Source organism: Symsagittifera roscoffensis, chromosome 1 (genome assembly GCF_963678635.1).
Source record: "Symsagittifera roscoffensis chromosome 1, txSymRosc1.1, whole genome shotgun sequence".
Taxonomy (NCBI): Eukaryota; Metazoa; Xenacoelomorpha; order Acoela; family Convolutidae; genus Symsagittifera; species Symsagittifera roscoffensis.
The window spans coordinates 20828466-20849936 of record NC_087062.1 but is presented as its reverse complement, the minus strand read 5'-3'; the positions used below and the strand labels follow the sequence as shown (position 1 = coordinate 20849936).

Here is a 21471-nt window from a genome sequence, read left to right as displayed (position 1 = left end):
GTAAGAACAATTTCAGAACGATTGAGACACACACGCGGGAAAGTTGTAAGAAAAAGCAGTAGGAAATTGCTATTCGCAATTTCCATCACTATAATAATCGAGAGTAGAGCTGTCCCATCTGTGACAGAGACGAGAGCATTCCCTCGAATTGGATTATAGCGACTGGAGTATTATTCGGAACTGGACTAGAGTGAACCTTCGGTGGAAAGGTGGACAACTTGAGTGTCCTAATGGTTCACAAGAAAACTATTGTCTAGAGTATAAACTCGTTCTCATTGTTAAAACTATAAAACATTAGACTCATTTAGTTACGTTATTTAATTCTTGAGTTAACTACCGACTGGATTATTTCCCACTTCTTGAGCGTGCTACTATGTGAGTACAAATTTAAATTCCTAGAGTGTGTTTTATGATTGTTATGTTGAGGTAAGGCGAGTTTTAGGTTGATCCATCTGAAATGGATCAAAGTTCCACTGTCTAATAAAAAGTAACTTAACGGATTGTTCCAACCCGGTTTTTAACGGCGTTCATGTATTTTGGGTATCTAGAGACCTAAGTATGGGGACGTTTCTAATTCTAGAGTGGGGGGATATTTTAGTAGTAGCCTTTAAGCTGTAACGGGTCGTAGTCTCATGTCACAAGCGAATCGAACTGGCTCCGACCGTTCTTGAGGTAGAAAAACACAAGAGATGGTGTCCCTGACCCTTGAGCCAGTGGTTATAGGGCCTATTTTTCTTAAGCCTCATGTGTGACTGCAGTAGACGAATGTTACAGTGATGTTGCAGATTTCTTCCACTGATTTCTGGAGGGTGTTGTCGTAATTTTGAAGGAGCTGCTCGTATAGAAAACAAGGGGCTGTACGAAGGAAATATAGGAGTTTGGGTAGCGCAAACGAGTTCTTGTTTTCTTCTACCTCAAGCGGTCGGAGCGAATTCGGTTCACTTGGAGCGCAAATAGTGGGTAGCGCAAATAGTGTCCCTGACTCTTGGTTAAACTTAATTACCCAATCAATTCTAGAGCTGCTTTATAGTTTAGTTACTCAATTCTAGAAGTCGTGTCGGTATGTGAGTACCTAATTTATTTTTCTTGAGTGTGTTTTATGTTGTTATGTTCAGTTAGAGAGAGTTTTTAGGTTGATCCATCTGAAATAGATGAAAGGTCCACTTTCTAATAAAAAGTAGCTATACATAAGGTTCCGACCCTGTTTTTAACAGCATTCGTGTATTTTAGGTATTTTGAGACCTGAGTATGGGAGCGTTCTATTTTTCTAGAGTGGGGGGGGGGGGGTATTTTGCTAGTGGCCTTTAAGCTGTAATGCGGGTTTTAGTCTCATGTCGCAAGTGAACCGAATTCGCTCCGACCGCTTGAGGTAGAAGAACACAAGAGATAGTGTCCCTGACTCTTGGGCCAATGGTTATAGGGCCTATTTTTCTTTAACCTCATTTGTCACTTAAGTAGGCGACTGTTACAATCCTGGAATGTCCTGATTGAATTAATAACATCTAAATTCGTTTTCAGATGATGAGAAGCTAGGAGTTGAGGGAAAGGGTTGATCCAACTCCGATGGGAATGATGATTTTTATCTACTGAACTAAAACAAAAGTAATATAATAAATAAGTAGTAGCCCTGGTTTTAGGAGTGACCTCATGGTCTGGGGATACTGAAACCCAACCATGAGCTCACTATTTTGCATGTAACTAAGTTAATCTGAGCGTTCTGACCGAAGCCCAAAACAGTAACAATTTTGTCGACCCGATGTTAAAAGGACCACACAAAGAACTGGCTTTGGTAGAGACGGTTAAAAGCATGTAGAGTTGTGTTTACATGCTAGCCAGTCGTTTTACAACCTAGCTTTATTTACCGTCGATATGTACTTCCGGGCGAATGTTACAGCATTTTGGCGCCATTCTGGTCGAATGTCATAGACTTCGAGGGCATTATGGTCGAAGGGATCAGAAATAACGAAAATATTTTTGATCAAAATTTTCTGAGACATCTCTCTGAACTGCGAACTCATGATATCATAGAAGTGCCTCACCTATTGTCTTGGCACGTTTCTTTTTCAATACTAGCCTGATTGTTTTGGTAGGTTTAGTTTATTCGACATTTTCGAATTTGTTTTTGATTTTTCGCCGACTTAGCTGCTTTCTGGTTTTGTATTGCAAGTGAAGCGAAGCTCAGCTGCTGTGTACAAAGTTGTTCTGGAAAAATTTAGACCATGTTTTTTGAATGTTTATTGGAACGTTTTCGAGTTACAACTCATCAATTGTTATTTTTTTTGTACACTTCTATTTTACAGAAGATATGCCTGCACAGATCTTCTTCAAGTTCAAGAGTCAATTAAAGTTTGACTCAATTCCGTTCGATGGGTTATCTATATCTGCTAAGGAGGTACGAAGATCAATTGTGGCCAAAAAGAAAATGAAAATAGATGAATCGGATTTACAATTGATAAATGCAGCTAGTAATGAGGGTATGTATAATTGTTATATCGGTCGCGATTATTTTTTAATAAAGATTTTCTAAGGTAAAAGCAACGTGAAATTGATGTAATTTTTAGAAGCTTTAGAAGTGAACAACTCAACGGAATACGAGCCAACTGTTTCTTAAGCTTTTGTTGTATTTATAACTTTTGTATTTTATTTTTAAGCTAATTGACTTCTATAACTTCAAAAAACTAATTTTTTTTGTTTGTTTTAATGGGACTACATCAATGTTCGTACTTTGTTTTTCTGTAACCGTTTTTTGCCAATGTTCGTACTTTGTTTTTGTTCCGACTACCGAAGCTGTTGAGGAACTTTGGATTCTAGAACATTGAAATTAGCGAGGGTTATATCAGATTAGTAGCCTTTCACTCGAATATGCAGTGAAAATAGCCGAAAGAGTATTCATGGTCTCGGCAAAAATCGGCCTGAGTATTTCAATTTTCAGACCACTTTTGAGCAAAAACCAGTGAATTGTGACCCTAAATTGATCAGTCGAGTTTCGGAATAATAGCTCATGTGCTTAAAACCTTATGTTTCAGTAAATTTAATTTCTCATGGAATGCTTTGGATTTTATAGAGCACCCACTAAAAGAACATTTTTTCACATTAATTATAAAAGTTACTTTAGCTGGAAAATTTCGTTGTTACTTCCAAAGTAATTGACCACTGTCATTTGTTTTTTTACAAGCGGTGCGTGGTTTATTATTGCGAAGATTTTTTCAACCTAAGTCGTCAATGTTGTTGTTGTTGCTACACTGATTTCGGTTTCGAACATCCAATTGAATCGGAGAGATTGATTCTGTTTGAGAGAGAGAGAGAGAGAGAGAGTCAGGGGTTTTTGTTCGTTGTCTTGTATAATCTATCACTGCAGTTCCAACCAGGGTATCTAGCGGCAAAACCGACATTGAAGCGGAACCACCTTTCCCAGCGATAGCGTCTTTGTGCTGGTATCGGCGCCTCCTCTCTGTATAGCACACTCAAGAGTGAGGTTTGGTTGTCAAAAATGATGCCTGTTCTAGGGGCCAAGGTTATAGTTAGTGGCGAGAACCGAGACAAATTCTGTTATGTGATAAGATGCAGATGTTTGGCAGATTCCTCGGGATTCTCCTATAGGCTGTCGGTGGTAAGTGCGATAGGGTGTACCCGGCAATTAAAGGGATGATCAGTGGTGTGAGGTCCTATATAGTAACTTGGGCAAACGTCAGGTATATTGTTATTCAGTCTATGGTGGTAACTATTAAGGTGGATTGAATACCCCGACCTAAGTTGTGCTAGCCTACATCTGTTTTTCCGGCAAGTTTGTTTTCATTAGCTGATAAAATTGGAATTCTGCTAAGTAGCTTAGATTTCTCGTTAAGGCAACTTTGTCTTTTGGTTAATGGAGGTTTTTGATCCCGCAAAAATATTCAAGTTCAGAGATGCTCTCATGGTTGTTGGTAAGCAAGTGTTCAATTTTGGGTTTCAACTTATGTTCGACGGTGGACCTGATGTTCCTGTTGCACTGCACCCTTAGTAATTTGCAGTATGGTGATCTGCTCTGTGCTCTTGATAACATCCAGGCAGAAAATGTTTGGAGTAGTAGATGTTGGGGCAGTTCAGCCCGGGGGGGGGGGGGGCGTGAGTACTTCCATGTATTAACATAGGCTATAGAGTATCCGGTCCTCATCCTATATGTTAACATAGGCAATAGATTTCCCATGTTTTACGGTGACAGGTATCAGATGGTAAGTTTCGAGAAAAAAGCTTTTGGCGCCCGATTTTGTCGATGTTCTAGATTCTAGACTTTTTCTTAATCAAAAAACAATAAATTGTTTACCCAAACGTAACGTTTGAAAAGAAAGGTTAATTACAGAGAAAATTTTTTAATTTACAGCGTCGTATACAATTTTACAACATAATCTCTTACAAATTTAGAGGTTTATCACATCTAAACATCCATCACATTCAACTTACCGTTTAGGGTAAAAAAAGCTCATTCCTTTTTTAGATTGTTCATAAGTGGCAACAGCATGGTTAATCGTTTTTAAATACTCTATTATTTGACTTCAAATTCACTGCCTCATCCAATACTTGTCGATTCTTTGCCGTCGGATCATCTCCAGAGTCCTCTAATGCGCGTTTGATCAATCCTTTACTGCTAAACTTATACGTTTGACTTTTGCTATCGTAACAGCAATACGTTTTACTACACAGTCACAGTATTTTGGTGCATCTGAACTCATCCTTGAACAATCCTGGTTCTCTCTTCTCATGTTTCTTATGTTTAGAGCAGCAAGTACGGGGGAAAAGTTGTTTTTCGCATCTCATCTGAAATCGTCTCGACACTCCGTGCTTCGCTTTTCAATCCATTCTGCTCGCTTGCTGGGAAGGATACATTCATCTTAATCTTCTTCTGCCAAAGCCAAATAGAGGAATCTGTATCCATTTCGAGTTCTTCAAGTTTGTAAACGTCGCAAAATTGGTCGAAAAAGTTATTATACAGCTCCAACATTCTCAACTTGGCATGCTTTAGTATAAAGAATCCTACTATAATTGGTTCACGATGCTCTATAGTAGTTTTAACAAGTTTCGCTTCATACAAATCTTTAGCTACGATATTGAGTCTCTTGAGGAACTGGTAATTAAAAGCTTTACGGGTTTTCTCGTCTCCAAGATATTTGTCATTGTATGTTTTGATCTGTCCATTATTTGATAACCGCAGGAATTATTTCCGAGCAGTTTCATAGTTTCGGTAACCACTTCAGATAAAGGTTTTTCATCACCGGCTCGCCTAGCATCAACAACCGACTGAACGAAACTTTTGAATACTTAACGCGGTGTGTATTGTACAAATCGATAAATTTTGGTACACAGTAAACTGCCTCGTTCATTAACAATGCTGAAAATCGTGTGTGGCCGCTTTTTGATGTTAGTTTCAAATTCCAGAATCTTTGATTGTATCTCCGTTTTAAGTTTGCCACTAAGTCATTAATGAGGGATTGTGGATCTTTGTCACACAAAAGTATGGGTTTGTAAAGTAACTTGGATGAAAATGACACTAATGTGGGTTCATGCTTCCCGATCCAATTTATTGTTTCTGTCGGTTCTAGTTGTTCAGATGGCCCGCCAATTGATTCAAAATCAAAAATAGCGACGTTTTTGAAAAAGGTCGGTTCTTTGGTAAACTCAATATTGAACCCATCCAGTTTTTGAAACAACGTCTTACGTGGAGAGTAAAAATACGTAGACAGGTTTTCGAGTGGCGCGCCAATTGATTCAAAATCAAAAATAGCGACATTTTTGAATAAGGTCGGTTCTTTGGTATACTCAATATTGAACCCATCCAGTTTTTGAAATAACGTCTTACGTAGAGAGTAAAAGTTTTTGTTGTAAATTATTTCCGATTCGGTCTTTGCTTCGTAGAAAATGCTTGTTGAAATGGTCTAACTTGTGGAAAAATGTATCGCAAGCTGGGCATCGGAAGCATTTGAAGTTGTCGATTTTATTGACGTAAAAAACGTGGTTGTTGTATTGTAGAAGTTTCATTGTATTCTCCTATTTACCGATACTTCTCCGAGCTAATTCTGCCACGAAGTCTTCAGCTTCAATGACGATATCGTAGATAAAGATGTTTTTCTCTACTTCATCTCCAACTATTGACAGATTATCCATCGAAATTCCACGAAACTTCAAGTCGTATAGTCGTCAAGTCTGCTTTAGTACAAAGCAGTATAGATTTACCAAAAAGTGTGTTGTTTTCATAAGAGTAGAGTTAACGATATTCACCGGTTTCTATATTACGTAACACAAATTCCAAGCCAATGTTGATTTTTGCTGAAAAATCAAGTTTTTGAAATACTTGATCCAGTTTTTCATTAACAAGATTAGGATCTAGTTTTGAAGAAGTCGAATACCTTGTGGCGTCCATTTACCATATCAGTATCTGTCAAGAAGTGTTGACTAGCAACTCATCTCGTAGCTGATCTCAATCCTCCTCGTTTTCCAAGATTTTTCAAATCGGCAACAGAATCACTCGTTTTCCTCGCTTTCAACTCTTCACCACAGTTCTCGCATTTCTTTTTCTCAATCCTGTTGAGTGCCGGCATCTAGAAAAAAATAAGAGTTTTAGCATGTGCCTTAATTAAAGGTACCTACTTTATTGGGAGATTTGAAAACGGTATAGAGCGATTGCTTTTAACGAAAAAGAAAATCAGAATGGAATAAGTTTTATCTGATATTGCTTAGGGAAAATCAACTAATCAGAATTGAGATTTTTCAAGTAACACACTGTTTTTTGGAGATCAACCAATCAGAGTCCAGCATTTTCTAAAGGTAAACTGTTTATGATTTTTTAGAAACCGTAATCCTTATTTGAAAAATGTCTATCAACACATTTGAGTTTCCTCGAGTTACTTTACAAGAAAAAAAAATCCAATTGATTTTCTGACTGTTGAAATAGATGCCGACCCCTACTTTTTTCATAAATTTTTGGACGTTCAAATTGTACAAAAGAGCGTTTTCCGGCTGAGTAAAGGTCTCTTTAGAGAAACTCGTCCAATCAAAGAGTTTACTTCTGAGCCAAGTATTTAGTATCAAAGCTTTAAACTTACGGCTGAATTACACCTGACAAGGAAAGAAAACTTGTAATTGATCAAAAAATCGTATGATAATGTATTAGAGAGTATTTTTATCTCCTACCCGATTCCCAAATTTTTCAAAACTCCCCGGCAAAGTTCTTTTTCCCTCCATTTTTTAAAGATTTTTAAAGTTCAAAACCCTGCATGATCAGGTTTGGAATAAGATTTGCTTCGAAAAATTCATCAGCTTTGAGCTATCTTCATCAACTTGAGAGAATATGCAGAGGTGCGACTTGTTATAATTTTGTTTTTTGTGTTACTTATATCGGCAATTGTTTTGATTTTCACAGCAAACATTTTGTGTTCATTTATTTTTGCAATTTCCTTTGTGTATATTTTTACTTATTTAGAAGATTAAAGTCCTCAAAATGCAAACTTTTATCTGATTGGATACGACAACCAGAACAGAATTGAACATTTTTTTGTGATTTCAAACAACAATTTCAATTTTTCCGATTGGAGACGACTTTGATCAAAAGTTTCCATAAAAGGGAGCTGAAATCTGAATGGACACGATTACAGGCCAAAAAAGGAAAATCAGTTTTGACTGGTGAAACCCACGCTTTTGAGTTGAAGGTATCCCTCACTCCTAACGAAAAATCATTTAAATATCAACTTAATTACCGTCAACTACTTCCTTTCTCTGCTCTACAACAGTCACTATAGTATTCTTGTTTTTACTCTGTTTCTTTTACTCAAATTATTGGTCAAATTAAACTTCTCAGTGCAAAACAGCAATCTTTTGTACTCGGTAGAGTTTTCGTCTGATTTGATACAAATCCAAGTGCGATAAACAGTCTCTTTAGTTTAAGTCTGGCACCTGGTGGCAGTGATGCGAAGGGATTTCAACGAACATCATGTGACGCAAGTAAACATCACAGATACCAACTTGGAACAATGCAAATGATAGAGGAAATTTTTTAGCATGTGGGAATGAACTACCCCGAAATTCTTGACTCTAGATAAGTGGCTCAACCAGTCAACGACTTCCTCTTTCCTTGAGAGGAGGAGTTGGAATCAGTCGAAAACCCCATCGCAATAGACAAAGATGCGGGGTTCTCTGAAACAATGACACCTCCAGTAGCACAATAACCACACCAGTCTCGACCAGCTCTGCGTTCTGGAAAGAACTTCAAGAATTCTTCTGCTGTTTGACAGCTCATTGAGAAATAATTTCTCTGAATAATTATTGCTTGTCATTTATTTCATCTTCTGTAATTATCCTTTTTTTAAAACTGAGAATAAATGAGTAGTTCAGTCTAAAACATACCATATGGTTGACTCATCTGAAATCGTCTCGACTCATCTGAATGTTTGACTCATCTGAAATCGTCTCGACACTCCTTGCTTCGCTTTTCAATCCATTCTGCTCGCTTGCTGGGAAGGATACATTCATCCTAATCTTCTTCTGCCAAAGCCAAATAGAGGAATCTGTATCCATTTCGAGTTCTTCAACTTTGTTAACGTCGCAAAATTGGTCGAAAAAGTTATTATTCAGCTTCAACATTCTCAACTTGGCATGCTTTAGTATAAAGAATCCTACTATAATTGGTTCACGATGCTCTATAGTAGTTTTAACAAGTTCCGCTTCATACAAATCTTTAGCTACGACATTGAGTCTCTTGAAGAACTGGTAATTAATAGCTTTACGGGTTTTCTCGTCTCCAAGATATTTGTCATTGTTTGTTTTGATCTGTCCATTATTTGATAACCGCAGGAACTATTTCCTAGCAGTTTCATAGTTTCGGCTACCACTTCAGATAAAGGTTTTTCATCACCGGCTCGCCTAGCATCAACAACCGACTGAACGAAAGTTTTGAATACTTAACGCGGTGTGTATTGTACAAATCGATAAATTTTGGTACACAGTAAACTGCCTCGTTCATTAAGGATGCTGAAAATCGTGTGTGGCCGCTTTTTAATGTTAGTTTCAGTTTCCAGAATCTTTGATTGCACATCCGTTTTATTTTTTTCCGTCAACAACTCCAAGTTTGCCACTAAGTCAATAATGAGGGATTGCGGATCTTTGTCACAAAAAAGTATGTGTTTGTAAAGTAACTAGGATGAAATTGACTCTAATGTGGGTTCATGCTTCCTGATCCAAGTTTTTGTTTCTGTCGGTTCTAGTTTTTCGGATGGCGCGCCAATTGATTCAAAATCAAAATTAGCGACGTTTTTGAATAAGGTCGGTTCTTTGGTATACTCAATATTGAATTCATCCAGTTTTTGAAACAATGTCTTACGTAGAGAGTAAACATTTTTGTTGTAAATTTTTTCAGATTTGGTCTTTGCATCGTAGATGATGCTTGTTGAAATGGTCTACCTTGTGGAAAAATGTATCGCAAGCTGGGCATCGGAAGCATTTGAAGTTGTCGATTTTATTGACGTAAAAATTGTGGTTGTTGTATCGTAGAAGTTTTGCTGTATTCTCCTATTTACCGATACTTCTCCGAGCTAATTCTGCCACGAAGTGTTCAGCTTCAATGACGATATCGTAGATAAAGATGTTTCTCTCTACTTCATCTCCAACTATTGACAGATTATCCATCGAAATTCCACAAAACTTCAAGTCGTATAGTCGTTAAGTCTGCTTTAGTACAAAGCAGCATAGATTTTGCCAAAAAGTGTTGTTTTCATAAGAGTAGAGTTAACCATATTCACCGGTTTCTATATTACGTAACACAAGTTCCAAGCCAATGTTTTCAAACCTTGTGGCGTCCATTTACCATATCAGTATCTGTCAAGAAGTGTTGACTAGCAACTCATCTCGTAGCTGATCTCAATCCGCCTCGTTTTCCAAGATTTTACAAATCGGCAACAGAATCACTCGCTTTCAACTCTTCTCCACAGTTCTCGCATTTCTTTTTCTCAATCCTGTTGAGTGCCGGCATCTGGAAAAAAGTGGGAGATTTAGCATGTGCCTTAATTAAAAGTACCTAAAATATTGGGAGATTTGAAAAGTCTCAAAAATTCTTATATTGCTTATACTTTTTTGAATTTGGAAATAATTGAAAATAATTTCAAGTAGTTATACAAAGTATAGAGCGATTGCTTTTAACGAAAAAGAAAATCAGAATGGAATAAGTTTTGTCTGATGTTGCTTAGGGAAAATGAACCAATCAGAATTGAGATTTTTCAAGTAACACTGTTTTTTGGAGATCAACCAATCAGAGTCCAGCATTTTCTAAAGGTAAACTGTTTATGATTTTTCAGAAACCGTAATCCTTATTTGAATTTTCTCGAGTTACTTTACAAGAAAAAGGAAACAAATCCAATTGATTTTCTGACTGTTGAAATAGATGCCGACCCCTACTTTTTTCATAAATTTTTGGATGTTCAAATTGTACAAAAGAGCGTTTTCCGGCTGAGTAAAGGTCTCTTTAGAGAAACTCGTCCAATCAAAAAGTTTACTTTTGAGCCAAGTATTTAGTATCAAAGCTTTAAACTTACGGCTGAATTACACCTGACAAGGAAAGAAAATTTGTAAATGATCAAAAAATCGTATGATAATGTATCAGAGAGTATTTTTATCTCCTACCCGATTCCCAAATTTTTCAAAACTCCCCGGCGAAGTTCTTTTTTCCTCCATTTTTTAAAAGATTTTTAAAGTTCAAAACCCTGCATGATCAGGTTTGGAATAAGATTTGCTTCGAAAAATTCATCAATTTCGAGTTATCTTCATCAACTCAAGAGAATATGCAGAGGTGCTACTTAATTTAATTTTGTTTTTTTTTGTGTTACTTATATCGGCAATTTTTTTGATTTTCACAGCAAACAATCTGTGTTCATTTATGTTTGCAATTTCCTTTGTGTATATTTTTACTTATTTGGAAGATTTAAGTCCTCAAAATGCAAACTTTTCTCTGATTGGATACGACAACCAGAACAGAATCGAACATTTTTTGTGATTTGAAACAACCATGTCAATTTTTCCGATTGGAGACGAATTTGATCAAAAGTTTCCATAAAAGGGAGCTGGAATCTGAATGGACACGACTACAGGCCAAAAAAGGAAAATCAGTTTTGATTGGTGAAACCCACGCTTTTGAGTTGAAGGTATCCCTCACTCCTAACGAAAAATCATTTTAATATCAATTTAATTACCGTCAACTACTTCCTTTCTCTGCTCTACAACAGTCACTATAGTATTCTTGTTTTTACTCTGTTTCTTTTACTCAAATTATTGGTCAAATTAATCTTCTCAGTGCAAAACAGCAATCTTTTGTACTCGGTAGCGTTTTCGTCTGATTTGATACAAATCCAAGTGCGATAAAAAGTCTATAGCTTAAGTCTGGCACCTGGTGGCAGTGATGCGAAGGGATTTCAACGAACATCATATGACGCAAGTAACCATCACAGATACCAACTCGGAACAATGCAAATGATAGAGGAAATTTTTCAGCATGTGGGAATGAACTACCCCGAAATTCTTGACTCTAGATATGTGGCTCAACCAGTCAACGACTTCCTCTTTCGTTGGGAGGAGGAGTTGGAATCAGCCGAAAACCCCATCGCAATAGACAAAGATGAGGGATTCTCTGAAGCAATGACACCTCTATTAGCACAATAACCACACCAGTCTCGACCAGCTCTGCGTTCTGGAAAGAACTTCCAGAATTCTTCTGCCGATTGACAGCTCTTTGAGAAATAATTTCTTTGAATAATTATTGCTTGTCATTTATTTCATCTTCTGTAATTATCTGCTTTCTTTAACTGTGAGAATAAGTGAGTAGTTCAGGCTAAAACATACCAAATGTTTGAGAACAATTACAACACAATTTAAATTAACGATACAACGTTTGCTCAAATATTAAAAAAATTTTGCTCACATGTTAGAGAAAAAACTAGAAATTTGCACAAAAGTACAAATACTTGATCGTTATTCTCATCTTGTCAAAAAACTGAAACACTTTTTGCATCTTGTCGAAAAAATTAAAACTCTTTTCGCTTTTTGTAGAAAAAAGAAGAATCACTTTTAGCTTTTTTCAAAAAAGTGAATGATTTTTCGTAATTAAAAATTAGAAAAAAGTTTTATCCTTTGCTTTAAAATTTTTACTTGTTCATTAATTAACTGACAATTTTCCTTTTTCTTTGATACTTTTGGAAGTTTTGAAAAAGTTTGAGAAAATTTAGGTAGATTATCAAAAGTTTTTCATTGAGAAATTGGCATGATCTTTATTTACAAAACCATCATTTAAAAAGTCCGTTGTTTTTAACAAATCAGGTTCATGTTTTGAATTTTGTACTTCACGAACTCTTTCCAGAAATACTGAACCAATAGTTTCGCGAGTTTCGGGTTAGAGCATAAATAATGGTGTTTGGATTTTTTGCGCAGCAGCTTTTTCTTTGCAATACATGGCAGTTTTTCTGCGCCTTTCCATTGCAAGTTGTGATGAACAGCGCGGTTAAGTTCCTTGAAAACTTCGCCAGTTCATGAAAAATCGTTCGAATAAAATCTGTATTTGTACAGAGTGTAAAAACAATCAATAATTTGATATGTGGAATGAAATTTGCCCAATCCTTGTAATCGAAAGAAGAACCAATCAGAAGTAGGTGGAACTTACAATTTTCCAAAGAACAGTAGGAATTGTGGGTAGAGACACAATAATCTTGGATTACTTTGTTTTTTTGTAAAAATCACTGGAAACGGAAATTAATATCGATTTTTTTTTACAGTAACCTGAATAAAAGATGGGAAGAGTTTGTCACATAGCAGCAGCCATTTGTAACAGTGATTTTAGCTTGGAATTATGGATTTATATAGGAGCACTAACACCTAAACAATTTCCCTATTGGAAACTTCACACAAAACTCCATTTATAGTTCTATTTCCTTTTGTGGTAAATTGAATGACTTTTATTGTTTAGTTCCGTTTTCAGTTTATCTCAAAATCATTTACTCGCACTTCTCATCTGATCAGTTCACTCTTCTGTTCAAAATGTGCTCGAGAAAAGACACAAGTGCCAATGATATTGATTTTCAAAAAAATCAAACAAGAATTGGAAGATTTGCTTGGTCCTACAAGGGGATAATTTACTTTAAACCCTGCTTCCAACTATTCAAGAAAAATGAGTTGGGGTAACTCGGAAAAAGACAGCAAGTCTATCTTAGTGAAAAAGAAGCTGAAGTAATCTCGGCAATTAGAATTACTGTTACTCAAATTGCTGAAAACCTTAAACTCGTTCCTATATTGGATCTCACTTTTGAAAAAGAGTCAACTATGGATCAGGAGCTCTTCAAATGCAACAAATTCTATGACATAGCAACTTACAATAGAAGACTAGTTTGTGTCACGATCAAGAAATACAATGTTAACAAACCTTCCTATATTCAGATATGACTTTTCACTGCAGAAGAGAATGAGGCACTGAAACAATGTGCCTACGTCAACTTTACTTTGAACGAATTCAAAGAACTGTCCCAAATTTTGGGAGATTTTGTTTTTGTTGAGAACTGTAATGTAAAATTGCGTTAATGATTTGAAACAACCATGTCAATTTTTCCGATTGGAGACGAATTTGATCAAAAGTTTCCATAAAAGGGAGCTGGAATCTGAATGGACACGACTACAGGCCAAAAAAGGAAAATCAGTTTTGATTGGTGAAACCCACGCTTTTGAGTTGAAGGTATCCCTCACTCCTAACGAAAAATCATTTTAATATCAATTTAATTACCGTCAACTACTTCCTTTCTCTGCTCTACAACAGTCACTATAGTATTCTTGTTTTTACTCTGTTTCTTTTACTCAAATTATTGGTCAAATTAATCTTCTCAGTGCAAAACAGCAATCTTTTGTACTCGGTAGCGTTTTCGTCTGATTTGATACAAATCCAAGTGCGATAAAAAGTCTATAGCTTAAGTCTGGCACCTGGTGGCAGTGATGCGAAGGGATTTCAACGAACATCATATGACGCAAGTAACCATCACAGATACCAACTCGGAACAATGCAAATGGTAGAGGAAATTTTTCAGCATGTGGGAATGAACTACCCCGAAATTCTTGACTCTAGATATGTGGCTCAACCAGTCAACGACTTCCTCTTTCGTTGGGAGGAGGAGTTGGAATCAGCCGAAAACCCCATCGCAATAGACAAAGATGAGGGATTCTCTGAAGCAATGACACCTCTATTAGCACAATAACCACACCAGTCTCGACCAGCTCTGCGTTCTGGAAAGAACTTCCAGAATTCTTCTGCCGATTGACAGCTCTTTGAGAAATAATTTCTTTGAATAATTATTGCTTGTCATTTATTTCATCTTCTGTAATTATCTGCTTTCTTTAACTGTGAGAATAAGTGAGTAGTTCAGGCTAAAACATACCAAATGTTTGAGAACAATTAGAACACAATTTAAATTAACGATACAACGTTTGCTCAAATATTAAAAAAATTTTGCTCACATGTTAGAGAAAAAACTAGAAATTTGCACAAAAGTACAAATACTTGATCGTTATTCTCATCTTGTCAAAAAACTGAAACACTTTTTGCATCTTGTCGAAAAAATTAAAACTCTTTTCGCTTTTTGTAGAAAAAAGAAGAATCACTTTTAGCTTTTTTCAAAAAAGTGAATGATTTTTCGTAATTAAAAATTAGAAAAAAGTTTTATCCTTTGCTTTAAAATTTTTACTTGTTCATTAATTAACTGACAATTTTCCTTTTTCTTTGATACTTTTGGAAGTTTTGAAAAAGTTTGAGAAAATTTAGGTAGATTATCAAAAGTTTTTCATTGAGAAATTGGCATGATCTTTATTTACAAAACCATCATTTAAAAAGTCCGTTGTTTTTAACAAATCAGGTTCATGTTTTGAATTTTGTACTTCACGAACTCTTTCCAGAAATACTGAACCAATAGTTTCGCGAGTTTCGGGTTAGAGCATAAATAATGGTGTTTGGATTTTTTGCGCAGCAGCTTTTTCTTTGCAATACATGGCAGTTTTTCTGCGCCTTTCCATTGCAAGTTGTGATGAACAGCGCGATTAAGTTCCTTGAAAACTTCGCCAGTTCATGAAAAATCGTTCGAATAAAATCTGTATTTGTACAGAGTGTAAAAACAATCAATAATTTGATATGTGGAATGAAATTTGCCCAATCCTTGTAATCGAAAGAAGAACCAATCAGAAGTAGGTGGAACTTACAATTTTCCAAAGAACAGTAGGAATTGTGGGTAGAGACACAATAATCTTGGATTACTTTGTTTTTTGTAAAAATCACTGGAAACGGAAATTAATATCGATTTTTTTTTACAGTAACCTGAATAAAAGATGGGAAGAGTTTGTCACATAGCAGCAGCCATTTGTAACAGTGATTTTAGCTTGGAATTATGGATTTATATAGGAGCACTAACACCTAAACAATTTCCCTATTGGAAACTTCACACAAAACTCCATTTATAGTTCTATTTCCTTTTATGGTAAATTGAATGACTTTTATTGTTTAGTTCCGTTTTCAGTTTATCTCAAAATCATTTACTCGCACTTCTCATCTGATCAGTTCACTCTTCTGTTCAAAATGTGCTCGAGAAAAGACACAAGTGCCAATGATATTGATTTTCAAAAAAATCAAACAAGAATTGGAAGATTTGCTTGGTCCTACAAGGGGATAATTTACTTTAAACCCTGCTTCCAACTATTCAAGAAAAATGAGTTGGGGTAACTCGGAAAAAGACAGCAAGTCTATCTTAGTGAAAAAGAAGCTGAAGTAATCTCGGCAATTAGAATTACTGTTACTCAAATTGCTGAAAACCTTAAACTCGTTCCTATATTGGATCTCACTTTTGAAAAAGAGTCAACTATGGATCAGGAGCTCTTCAAATGCAACAAATTCTATGACATAGCAACTTACAATAGAAGACTAGTTTGTGTCACGATCAAGAAATACAATGTTAACAAACCTTCCTATATTCAGATATGACTTTTCACTGCAGAAGAGAATGAGGCACTGAAACAATGTGCCTACGTCAACTTTACTTTGAACGAATTCAAAGAACTGTCCCAAATTTTGGGAGATTTTGTTTTTGTTGAGAACTGTAATGTAAAATTGCGTTAATTGTGTTTTTTTCTTGTAATTTAAATATTTATCCTCCCAAATCATTTCCATAAAGCATTCGAGATGAACAGTATGAGTTGGAATTTTGGTTTTTCAATAAATTGGGACTTTTTCATATTGTTCTACAAGAAAAGAGTTCCAAAAAATTTCGCTAACTGTTATAGAATCACAAAATTCACGAAACTTGCAGAATTTGGACGTGGACTCACAAATTTCACAATTTGAAGGGACTCTGCATAATGGTACAAGAAAAATTTTCATAGGATACCGATCCGATGCCAAAAAAATAGATCTTATAAAATATCGTACCAATGGAAAAATAATTAATCTTTTCAAGTACAAAGGGAAGAATATGATAAGTTGCTCGACATACTGTTCTCATTACTAGGTTGTGTTTAGACATTTAAAAAAAACTTGTATCATTATTGACGAATGCACTGTAGAAATTGAATGCAATTCTCAGATTTTTTGAGATTATATAGCAAGATTTTTCGCCAAATACAGGAAAAAGACTTAGGATTTGTACCTGTTTTGTTTTGGACCCGGATATAAATTTGAAAGAAATGGACCAAAAATTTTCTGTTGGAGGTTTTGTTGGATACGGAAATTCCTTTGGGGAATTTTTCTTTGCAAACTCCAAAATCTTTAGACTACATGCAATTCTACGCGAATCTCCTGGATCTGTGAAGTCTACTACCAAAAAAGGACCTGGTTAATGTTATGTCATACCTAGTCTTCCCAGCTCATGTTATCTTGGTCTTATGACTTTTCTGTTTATATGTTAAAATATTTGCTTCATCAGTATATGCATTGTTGGATTGCTAATCATTTTAACCAAAAATCTTCAGAGTAAACAGTTAAAATAATGAGTCTGGCTGTTTTGGACATTGATTGTACTGAAAACAATATAGTAAAAGAATTAGGAGTTTTTCAGGATGGACAAACGTAGGTTATTCCTTTCTTCCTCCCAAAAACATTAAAGCAATTTCCCAATTTACTTGATGTACAAAGATCTTCATGGAATCAGTTGGAGCAGTGGTTACGCAAATTATACTGCTTGAAAGAATTTTGAATATCTGTTAAGCTCAGAAACTGAATTTTTTGCAAAAGGTTGTGAAAAATGTAAAATTCTTTCAGAAATTCTGGAAGCAAAGGTTACAAATTTGGATGACTACGCATGCTTTAAAGTTCGGAGTTGGATTTTCAAAGATGAAGAATGTGATTGGAAGTGTAGCAACTGCCCATTTCTTCATGCAAAAACTCTTCCTTGTGCAGAAAGAAAAGCATTTGCATACGGAAGATGCGCTTGATGTTTTTTAACAAATTGTAAATCGTAATAATCTTATTCTAATAACTTTTCTGAACTATAATTAAATGTCAATGTCAACAATGTTAAGATGGTCGATCAATGTGACAAGCCCGTAAGTTAAGAAAATTTTGCTTTTGATCCAGAAAATGATGAACGAAGTTGTTTGGACGTACATGTAATCTGGAAAATCTCATCTTATATTGATTGGTTGAAAATTGGTGTTTTCAACTAGCATTTCACAAAAACTTTTGTTTTTATCAACAATATCGAACTCTTTATAGTCCAATTCAAAAAAAACTCTTAAATTTATCCAAAGAGTAGATTTTGACTTGATTGAAAATTTCTTATAACGGAACTAAGTTTGTGCTTATTTTTGATGATTCTTGTGACGAAATTTCTGACCCCAAACAATTTGTGAAAATTGCCACTGCTGAAGACACAGGGGTCTGAAAGCAATATACATCAAACACAAATTATTTGATCAAAGCAAATTGGGAAGAGATGTAGATTTGCAAAATACGCACATAGTCTTATTCAAGTCACCGAGAGATGTTTTACAAATCAATACATTAAGTCAACAACTAGGACTAGGATCACACTTCAAAGAGTTGTATCAAGATGCCACATCAGTTCCTTATGGTCATTTACTTATAGATTTAACCCCGAAAACAGTTGATTCACTTAGATATTGCTCCAATAGTGGTTCTGTTCCAACCAAATTTAATTTACCAGCCAGAACAGAGACAAAGTTTTTGGACGATGGGTGCCCAAAACGTCTCTATTCACCCAATATTTCAAAAGTTTTCCCTAAGACTTGAAAAACAATTCATTCTCAATTGTCCAAAAGATTTCATTCAGTTTCTGAGCGATTGTTTGGTAAACCTATTAAGAAGAGAGCTGTAAGATCTTCAGAAACAAGACGTGCCTCTCGGCATAAAAGAACTATTTTAAATTCAACTAGAGGGTTACAATTGATATCTACTATCACTCCATTTGTCATCGTGACATAGTATGGAACAGTTGGTTTTAATTTGGTACTCAGTTTATCAATCACAAAGTGCACTTCCAAGAAAACAAAAATTGGAACAAAGGCAAGAAAAAGAAGAGATTGTACCAAAAGACTTAGATCAATTTACAGTGCTGTAAATGCAAGGTTGAAAACGACGGGTAACAAAAAGCATCTTGCTGGTTTAATTTTGAATTCTCCTAGATTTAAAATGAGCCACTTAGAAAACATCATATTTGAAAATCCAGATACAAAAGAATCTATTGTAGATTTTAAATGTGCACTAAAGCGAAAAAATAGCAATTTTCCAGATGTTTTTTTTTACAATTTTGGAAGCAACTCAAATTCTACTCAAACTTGTTATCAACAAGAATACCAAAGCAAAAGATAGAGGAACTTGGATCCCTTTAAAAATTATGAAAAGATAAGACTAAACAGATTGTATTCTAGGGGTAGAGCTGCGTAGCGTACGGGTCTGTGCAAAACTTGAGTAAAGCGAGCGGTTTATCAAAAAAGAAAGTAGAACCATTCTTACAAACCAAGACATTTTAGACAATTATTGGTCCATCAATCAGACGTTTCCGAAAACTTCAAGCTTTTTCAAATTATATCAATGAAATCTGGGGTATAGACATGGCTTTTGTAGACAAGTTAGCTAGTCAAAACAATGGAGTTACTTTGCAAGCTAGTCAAAACAATGAGACACTTTGCAAGCTTTCAAAAAACTGATTTCTCGAAAAAACACTCCTGAAAAGCTTTGTGTTGATAAAGGAACAGAATATGGGGGAAATTTAAAAATTTTTTCAAGGAGAATGACATTGAAGTATACTCAACAATGAGTGAAACATAAGCTGCATTTGCAGAGAGAGCAGTTCAGTATTTAAAACATGTAATATATATCGTTATATTGAAGACAAAAAATTAGTGCACAAATTAAAACAATTTCTTTCTACCATGAATTGTCCCAAAAATTGGTCTTCTGGAAAATCTCTGAGAGATGTGAAAAATAATGACTTTTTATCAATTTGGTATAAAAAATAATTCATGAAATACACTTAACCAAAATTCAAAATTGGGGTCCACAGTTTACCGATGAAATATTTGAAATATCATCAATATCAACAAAAAAACCGGCAATGTATCATCAAAGATCTTAAAAAAGAAGAAATTCTGGACAAAGTTTATGAAAAAGGGCTGAGGAAATGTTCAGATTAAAGGTAAATCATTTTTTGAGTAGTGGCAAGTCAATGGAGCACGACATCGAAAAAGTTGGTTTCGAGGAACTGTTTCTTGCCCAGAATGTAATTATTCTTTTTACAATCAGCAGGAAATAAGTTCCCAAACGAGCAAGAAGTGCATAAAATCTGCCCCCAAGGCAACAAAATGTGTATCATGTGAAGAGTATTTTCCAAGCTATTCACTTCTACAGCATCGCAAGAAAGATCACGTACTGGAAGCGGGGAAACAAGCTATTCTGTTGCTAATTTGAATAATCTTGGAAGTCGAAAAGGATAGTGAACAGATAGTAAATGAGTTGCATACCCATCAACACTTCTTAACGGACACAGAGATGAAAGTTGGACGTCACAAAGTATTCAATTTTCAACTGTCGAAAACAGATCCTAACCTAGTTAATGCAAAAATGATCAAAACTTTGAATAATTAGCAAAATCAACCTTGCCTTGGGATTTGTATTATGCAATATCGAAACCTGCGAATATAGTTATTTCTACGCTCTTGAAAACAACACACTCTTCGGTACTAAAGCAGAGTTGACAGCTATACCAAACAAAGTCAATAAGCAAGATATCTTTGAAGTTTGTACGCAAGAGTGACAAATTAAAAAATGGCGATTCAACCTGATCGCTAACGTCATCATTTTTGCAGCCCTGATTGAAAAGGTACCCAATGGGATGTCCAGGTTCAGTGATTTTTGGACCACTTCTGAGAAATCATTGTTTGATTTCGGGCTCAAGGAAGCAAGCATACAATGATAACTTGTGTTTATTCCCAGCAATTAACGAATATTGAAAGATCGACATCGATAATCTTTGATGATTTTATTGAAAAATCGGATTGTGATTCGAAACAGTTTTGATAGATAATTTACCAATAGTTGAAGTTGTCCCTACCCTTGGCTGTGAAAAAAAAACGATCGATTTTCATAATGATAAACAGATGGACATGTTAAAACTCGGCTGCACACTATTGAACCTAGCGAATGTTTTTCTATACAAGTCAATTGAGTGTAATTTTTATCCATTTTGGAGTGAGAGTGTGATAGTGATATGCTTGGAAAGTACGGGATGATATGAATGGTAGCCCCTCAATTGTTTTAACAAGGAAATCAGTAGCAAAGGAGACGTTCTCGAAAATCGTTAATTTTTTGTAAATCAATCGTTATGCTTGATGCCATTAAACTATCTGTATTCGATGTGCCAGCTTTCAGCTTTGCCCACAGGTTACGATACAAGATGGGACTACAATAAAGAAACCCAAAAAAAAAGGCCAGGTAAATTCGAGTTCAAACCTTTGCAAATATGGTCATGTCATGTTTTCAATCAACGAGAGCTCAATGCAAAATTGAAAACTCCTTCACAACAGGAAGTCTGAAAAATGTTTTCTTCAGAGTTGTTGATTATTTCGGCCCTTGTTAGACTGTTTTTTGGAGAAATCTGTTGCTTCATTTTCTGCCTTTGTCAAGAAGCTAAATCTAGCTTTTCTTTCCTAATCGCGAAACAGAGACAAGATACTGTTCTGCTTCAAAGTAACCATCGGGACAAGTATAAAACCAAACTTCTACTTGGATCTTGGACTACAGTGTACAAAAATTCAGCGCCACGTAAAGTATTCGACAGTTTTGATTAGTTTGTTGTTTTTGATAAGTCCTTCATCTGAGTGGCAGCCGAAACAATGAATTTGTTAAAAATTAGTTCCTAGGGTAATCAAAAATGGACACATCAAAGCATACATTGACAAAGTATCTTGGTGACGACAAAACCCATAAAG

At 35.4% G+C, this 21471-nt stretch overlaps 1 protein-coding gene across 2 annotated transcripts in view; it reads left to right on the top strand.

Moving 5' to 3' along the window:
• The first annotated feature begins 2294 nt into the window (after nt 1-2294).
• Nucleotides 2295-21471, top strand: part of LOC134841252 (E3 ubiquitin-protein ligase RBBP6-like) — a 52883-nt gene continuing 33706 nt past the window's right edge. For both annotated transcript variants that reach the window (XM_063857121.1, XM_063857111.1), the window contains exon 1: nt 2295-2474. In XM_063857121.1, the coding sequence (XP_063713191.1) occupies nt 2306-2474 (169 nt within the window). In that variant the 5' untranslated portion in view covers nt 2295-2305. The remainder of the gene's footprint in view (nt 2475-21471) is intronic.